Source organism: Drosophila grimshawi, unplaced genomic scaffold, assembly GCF_018153295.1.
Source record: "Drosophila grimshawi isolate 15287-2541.00 unplaced genomic scaffold, ASM1815329v1 contig_1377, whole genome shotgun sequence".
In the NCBI taxonomy this organism is placed as follows: Eukaryota; Metazoa; Arthropoda; class Insecta; order Diptera; family Drosophilidae; genus Drosophila; species Drosophila grimshawi.
In genome coordinates this window covers 23,588,587-23,596,205 of record NW_025062900.1, presented here as the reverse complement: position 1 = coordinate 23,596,205, position 7,619 = coordinate 23,588,587, and the positions used below count along the sequence as shown (strand labels likewise).

Below are 7,619 nucleotides of genomic sequence, written 5' to 3'. Positions count from 1 at the left end.
TTTTATTATAGAATAAAAAACTGTACTTGGTTTTTTGAGTGTAGGACAGCCCGAAACTTTGCATTTAAACCTTATATAGTTTACAATTTGCTGCACCAGCAATTTATCTTTGTTTTGGCCGTTATTGTTGTTGTACTTGTTGATGCTGTTGTTGCTTTTGTTGCTGTGCGCCTTTTGTATTATATTTCATCAAATGTTGCTGCATAAATCATTGGCAACATTCGCCACAACTTTTGGCCATGTTGCTAACGGTAGCCGGTTAGCCAGCCAGCTTAGACAAAGCGTTTATTTCACATTCAAATTCAAAAGTTATTCATAATGCCGACAAGTTGTAACTCGTAGTTGTTGCCGCTGTTGTTGCTGTTGTTGCTGTTGTTGCTGTTGCTATTGGATTATGCATGCTCCATATTGATGCGGCAGCCTTTTAGGCAATGGTCGTATAAACATACGTACTACCATTTTTGGGACTGAGCTCCGTTTTGTTCAGCATTTGTTTTGATTTTTTCATTGAAATTTCAGTGAATTTGTCTGACACTCGACGGCTGCAGTTGCATGATTTATTAACCTTGTTGCACATACTGTTTAGCATGCACTGGTGTGAATATGAATGCTCTCTCGATGCAGCACGATTATTGCCGACTTTTTATTTATTATTATGTTGCATATTTTGCTTTTATTTGTGCATTCACTGACTGACTGACTCTAGGCAGCGGCAGCGACGGACCTGGCAACATTTTGTTGCACCCGCAGAGCTGGCAACATTCGTGTTGATATGCATGGCGTGTAATTAATTCGAGCCACATCACAATTTACATGCATGGAAATATTGTAATAAATACGCATAAATTGATGACAACAAACTGCAACAAGTGATGACCCTCCTCCCCTCCCTCCCTGTCCCGCTCTCCACGGCAGCATCAGCACCCGCTGCGTCCTGCAGGACAGACATTTGACATAAACACCTACGCAGTCGGACTCTTGAAGTGCGGCTAATTAATTTCGACGCACTGCCAACAAATACAGCAGCAACAACAACAACAACAAGATGGCAACAGGCTGAACCAAAGGGACGCCAGGCCAGACCAGGCCTGCATGCCACAAAAGGCAACAGCTACAACCAGCAATAAGCAACCAGTAACAACAACAACAACAATAACAACTACAAACCAACGCGGTGAAAGTGTGCATAATTTACACGCACGGGCCAAGGAGACGGACAGACAGGACAGACGCAATTTGGCGAGTTGAATATGGCATAATTTATACACAAATTATATGCACAACTTTGTTGTAAGTTTTTGGCAATTTGCTTATCAACAAGCCGCATGCTGTGGCAGCAAAGTATCAGCCCAAAATATCATATTACACTTTTTATCAGTGCATCCGCAAGTTGTCATAATTCAAAAATGATTCGATATATGAAACACTTGGCAAATAACTAATTAGCCAGTGCACAGAGCAAGCTTTCACTTGTCTTGTTTAACAAATGGTTTTAATTCAATTAAATAAGTATGTAATTTTAAATTCTGATTTTTTTGGCGCTCCACTTTAGTGTTGCATAGTTTTGGGATGCGCGCGTTAATTAAATATGTCACAAAACATCGATTATTTTTCAATATATCGATTGTTAGTTTGCCGACGTTACAGTCTGAAACACTGTACATCTTGAATTTGTGGTAACAGGTACTTATAATCTGCAGTATCTATATGGTAACAAAATGTAAAGTTTCTTATACATGATTGCAGCTTATATATAAAAATCCTGAATTTCCCGCAGGTCTGCTCAGTGAATACAAAATCAACCGCTCAAATATCTTCGATGCCACGAACTTAAGACAGCTCTGCTAGCATAAAATTTGAGTGTGACCAGCTCTTTTATAGGCAATGCCATCATTATCGTCTATCGGAATGGCAAAATATCGAAAATCAGAGCATAACAACATAACAGCCGAATTTCTCATATGAACTACTTATAATCAATAGAAATTGCAATGCATGATAACGCAATAGGCAGAATTATAATTGTCAACAAAACGACGGCATCAATGCTAAACAAGTGAAAAGTAACAAAACAGCGATATTTCGTTAGAAGCTAAGTGAACACCGCTAAATCTAAAAAGGTACAACACAACAAAAAGCAGCACACACACACACACAAACAAACAAGCGCACACACACGCAGACGGCGAAAACATACACACACAAACGCGTTTGGTCTCTGCCATTTATGAAAAAGTGATATAGCAAAAAGCGAAAAAAACACTACAAAATTTTCAACAGAACACAATCTTATTTAAACAAAAAGCCAACAGGCTCGCATTGATTGTGCTTTATTTTACTTATTACTTGTTGGCAAATTGTAATTAAATCCGTGTGAGTTTTTATGTTTTTTTTTTACATTTCTCTTTATGTGACTGCCTGCCTAGCTGTGTGTGTGTGTAAAAAAGTTGAATTTCTGAAAGCAGTCGAAAAGATCTCCGCGGAGACAATGAAAGTGTCTGAGAGAGCAAGAGATACAGACAGACATGTGTGTGACAAAGAGACGCAGGCTGCGGTCGCTGCCTGCTGACTTGCAGTTGCCTCAATAGCAAAAAAAAAAGAAAAAAAAGCAAATAAACACTACAAATAAAGAACATAAACTGATCTCTCGTTTTTTTTTGCGTACTCCTTTTTAGTTAACCGCCGCCCAGAAAGTTTATTCAACGCAAAGAAAAAAGAATTACAAGAACAACAACGCTGCCGACGACGACGACGTAATCGTTTGTTTACAAGAAGAACAACGAGCCGAACGCAGCGCTGCCGCTGCCGCTCCGGCAGAGAGCGTACCAGCGAGCTGGGAAAGTGGAAGAGGAGCAGTGTCGACAACGCCAAAAACCAAACATGAATCTTCGGGGCAATCCTCAAAAGAAGGAGGGCAAAATGCGCATTCGCGCCTTTCCCGTAAGTTTGTACAAACAACAAATTTGCCGGTTGGAGCGTGAGACAGCATTAAGTTGTGAAATGCGATAAGATATAGGAGTATATAAAGATAAGTGATCCCTCCCTCTCTGGCACTGGCTAAGCAGGCTGGCAACACTGTCTAACACTGATTCGCCATAATTCTGTCAGAGTTGAAATTGATGAAAAAAAAAGGTTCATCTCATTTTAGTTTTTAAGTTTACTCTCAATCTCAACTTAGTTTCGACAAATTGTTGTTGTTTTCCAACATACAAAAAAAAACAAAAAAGCACAGTAACGCAGCAGAGCAGAAGGAAACGCTTTGATGCCGAGCGCAGGCGACGACATTTCGACGATTGTGGGACGCTAACGCCACCAAGCGGATGTCAATAAGGCCAACAAGCGGCAGCCGCTCCCGTACATCACCAGCGGACCAACACCAACAAATTCCCTGTAGTCAACAGGCGGCAGGGCAAGATCAACAACAACAGCAGCAACAGCCGCCGGAGGAGGAACAGCAACTGGCAATTTGCCAGGCTCAATACATAATTGGGGAGCACCGATACAGTTGGGAGCGTGCGCTGGGCTCCCATCGTGGAGCCTGTGGCGCGCGTGTTCCAGGATCATTACAATCATCCCAAATGTACAGTTATGATCCAAGGATTAGTCTCTTTGGTGCTGCCGCAGCGCCGCATGCAACGCCGTCTAGCAACAGCCAGCCAATTAATACCAGCAGCCCGACTCAACCACTATATCACTATTATCCACAACAATCAACGTCGCCTCATTCGCGCATTGTCGGCGGCTCGAATAATTTCAATCAACGCCCTCGCAGCGCACGCAATGCCCTTGGGCAGCAGCCGCAGCAGCATCATCATCTGCGCTCTCAGCACTTGAATGTGCCGCTGAATGTGGAAGCAACTCAGCCAGTGTCCCGTTTCAGTGCATGTCCCACGCCCGGCACCTCAGCCAATGGGCCGCCGCATCACTGTGAGCAGTCACTAAGGTCGACTTTGTCAGTGGTATCTGTTGCCGGGCCAGTAAGATTGCGCGAAATCGGACGCAAGTATCCATTGTGGCTGCCCGAATATAAGCGTCGCGCATTTAATGTTAGCTCCTCCACAGCTCCGCAAACAAAAAGAATATTTCAAGTAAAATTGATAACTATCTAACCTCTTTTTCCCTCTTGTCGTGCAGGCCTCCATGGATGAGAAGTATGTGGATGACATTTGGGCCACCTTGAAGAATGCCATACAGGAGATACAAAAGAAGAACAATTCGGGCCTGTCCTTCGAACAGCTCTATCGCAATGCCTACAATATGGTGCTGCATAAGCATGGCAATCGCCTGTACAATGGACTGAGCAACGTCGTCTCGGAGCATCTGGAGCAGAAGGTGCGACAAGATGTGCTCGAGAGTTTGAACAGCACATTTCTGTCCAAACTAAATCAGGCATGGACCGATCATCAGACCTCAATGGTCATGATACGCGACATACTCATGTACATGGACCGTGTCTATGTGCACCAACGTGGATTGGATAATGTCTATAATTTGGGTCTTAACTTATTCAGGGATCAGGTAAGTCACCTAGTACTTCGAGGGGGATCTCAATAATAATTTGTGCTTCCTTTCATTCTCATCTAGATCGTTCGTTTTCCGGAGATTCAAAAAGCGCTACGGGATAGACTATTGGGCATGGTTATAGAGGAGCGCAGGGGCGAACCGATCAATCACTTGGCAATCAAGAATGCCTGCACGATGCTGATAACATTGGGTATCAATTCGCGAACCGTTTACGAGGAAGACTTTGAGAAGCCTTTCCTGGCGCAGTCGGCGTCCTTTTACCGAAACGAATCGCAGAAATTTCTTGAGGAGAACAACGCTGGCGTTTATATCAAGAAAGTGGAGGCACGCATCACCGAGGAATCGTCACGTGCGACACTATATTTGGACAAGGATACGGAGCCTCGCATTGTGCGTGTCGTTGAAGAGGAGCTTATTAAGAAACACATGCGTACCATTGTCGAAATGGAAAATTCGGGTGTGGTGCATATGATTAAGAACTCGAAAACCGAGGACTTAGCATGCACGTATAAATTGTTCTCACGTCTAAAGGATGAGGGCCTCAAAGTGATAGCGGACACAATGTCTGCGTATCTGCGCGAACAGGGCAGCATGCTGGTCAAGGAAGAGGAGAATGGCACCACAAATCCCATAACATTTGTGCAAAACTTGCTCGATCTGAAGGATAGATTCGATCAATTTCTGCTCCATTCATTCAGCAATGATCGGCTCTTCAAGAATGTTATTTCCGCTGACTTTGAACACTTTCTCAATCTGAACAACAAATCACCCGAGTATCTTTCGCTCTTCATCGATGACAAACTGAAAAAAGGTGGCAAGGGTGTAAGTATTGCAATATATTATTTCCTTAAATTCGTTCATTTTGTTATCGTTATTAAATAATAATTCTTACAGATGAGTGAGCAGGAAATTGAAACCATACTGGATAAAACGATGGTCCTCTTCCGCTTCCTACTTGAAAAGGATGTTTTTGAGCGCTACTACAAAACGCATTTGGCCAAACGTTTGCTGCTCAACAAATCAGTATCAGATGATTTTGAAAAGAACATGATATCCAAACTAAAGGCAAGTGTAACAAACTAACCAAAATGTTCAACAATCCTCTGACCGTTTCTTCATTCTGGTTATAGACTGAATGTGGCTGTCAATTTACATCAAAACTGGAGGGCATGTTCAAGGATATGTCCGTCTCCAATACGATTATGGATGAGTTTAAGAATTATGTAAATAATAATAGTTTCTCATTGAGCGGCGTGGAGCTTACCGTGCGCATACTGACCACCGGATTTTGGCCCACACAGGTACACTTCCAAACAACTATTTATCATAATGATTACTAATCGTGAGATTTGCCCTTAAACAACAGACGGCAACGCCCAATTGCAACATACCCTCGGCGCCGCGCGAGGCTTTTGAGGTGTTTAAGAAGTTCTATCTGGACAAGCACTCGGGTCGGCAGCTGACGTTACAGCCGCAAATGGGTGAGTTAGCATTAGCATTGTGCTTCGGCGGCACAGCTCCATTTACTTTGTACTCACAGTATTGGTTATTTAATTTGAAACACAGGAACTGCGTACATAAATGCCGTATTCTATGGCCGCAAAGCGAACGACAGCGACAAGGACAAGGATGGGCCAAGCTCAAGTTCAAGTGGCTGCGCAGTGCCCACCACAACGCGCAAGCATATATTGCAAGTGTCTACCTATCAGGTGAGTAAATCAATCAGATTACTTGAATTCTATCATTGTTATACACGATCCGTTTGTAGATGTGCGTTTTGTTGTTGTACAACAATCGGGATGTGCTAACCTATGATGATATACACCAAGAGACGGATATACCCGAGCGCGAGCTGGTGCGCGCACTGCAATCGCTGTCGATGGGTAAGCCTGCACAGCGGTTGCTTGTGCGCAATTCCAAGACGAAAACAAAGGATATTGAGCCTTCGGACGAGTTTTATGTGAACGATGCATTTGTCTCCAAATTCCATAGGTGCCACAAATAATTTAATTTTCACTTACAATTAACTTAAACTACTCATTTCTTGACCGCGGCTTCCAGAGTGAAGATACAAACTGTTGCTGCCAAGGGCGAATCGGAGCCGGAACGGAAGGAGACGCGCGGCAAAGTGGATGAGGACCGCAAGCATGAAATTGAAGCGGCCATTGTACGCATTATGAAGGCGCGCAAACGCATGGCGGTAAATTATTTAATCTTGCAATTAATTTCGACAATAACAACTAATCAATTTCGCAATCTCTTGCAATGCACACAGCATAATCTTCTTGTATCGGACGTAACGTCGCAGTTGAAGTCACGTTTCTTGCCCTCGCCCGTGTTCATTAAAAAGCGCATCGAAGGCCTTATCGAGCGTGAATATCTGGCGCGAACGCCGGAGGATCGTAAGGTGTACATTTACTTGGCTTAAATGACGTTCGCATCCCATCACTCATTTAATCCGTGGGCACCATACTCATCATTTTGCAATCTCAAGCCAATCCAATTTTCAACTTCCACAATTATTCGGTTAAAAGAAAAAAGCCAGTTTCAATTCAGCGCCAATGCAACAGCAAGCATTCAAAGTGCAATCCTATATTTTGACCAAGATGTAACAACAATTATATAACTCAATAGACAAGCGCGAAATTTGTAAGCCTGACACGTTAAAAATTGAACAGTTACTGCTAATCTACAAATGATTGCATTCTCCGCTCTATCTCCCCAATGCCATTGCTTTCTATAAAATAATTTCGACTATTCTCTAAATTCCTTGAATCTTATTATTTCACACTCCTATTCGTTCTTCACAATTTTGCTCGGTTTTGAGGCACAAACCATGCGCCACAAGTTAACAATTTAGCAACAATAACAAAATGTATAGCAATAAGTCCACAACACACATCCACACACACTCACACACATTTACACGCCCATGCACATCCATACACATTCATACCCAAACACACACACATACACACACTGGATTGAGAAGCGTAAGCGAAGCAAACGTAAGAATTAATGCATAATGCAAAACTTAATTCTAAGCAGCAGTATAAATTTTAGCTAAAATAATAAATTTATAAATGAATAATAAA

The 7,619-nt window shown here is 42.6% G+C and overlaps 1 protein-coding gene across 3 annotated transcripts; it reads left to right on the top strand.

Annotated features, from left to right (window-relative positions):
* The first annotated feature begins 2,008 nt into the window (after positions 1-2,008).
* On the top strand, positions 2,009-7,619 carry LOC6566927 (cullin-3). Of its 3 annotated transcripts, none has more exons than XM_032739254.1 (11): positions 2,009-2,120; positions 2,676-2,940; positions 4,135-4,518; positions 4,585-5,346; positions 5,419-5,589; positions 5,655-5,825; positions 5,891-6,005; positions 6,091-6,233; positions 6,293-6,516; positions 6,586-6,724; positions 6,800-7,619. In XM_032739254.1, exons 2-11 carry the CDS (start codon positions 2,881-2,883, stop codon positions 6,950-6,952), a joined length of 2,322 nt encoding a protein of 773 aa, XP_032595145.1. In that variant the 5' UTR covers positions 2,009-2,120; positions 2,676-2,880; the 3' UTR covers positions 6,953-7,619. The 3 variants fall into 3 exon arrangements, with proteins under 3 accessions (XP_032595145.1, XP_032595146.1, XP_032595144.1); XM_032739255.1 differs by lacking the exon at positions 2,009-2,120 and adding an exon at positions 2,186-2,373; XM_032739253.1 differs by lacking the exons at positions 2,009-2,120; positions 2,676-2,940 and adding an exon at positions 3,165-4,046.

Coding starts and splice junctions, on each gene's coding strand:
- LOC6566927 (XM_032739253.1), top strand. CDS start 3,321: ATGTCAATAAGGCCAACAAGCGGCAGCCGCTCCCGTACATCACCAGCG. Junction 5,590..5,654: donor ACATGATATCCAAACTAAAG/GCAAGTGTAACA, acceptor TTCTGGTTATAG/ACTGAATGTGGCTGTCAATT. Junction 6,517..6,585: donor TTTGTCTCCAAATTCCATAG/GTGCCACAAATA, acceptor CGCGGCTTCCAG/AGTGAAGATACAAACTGTTG.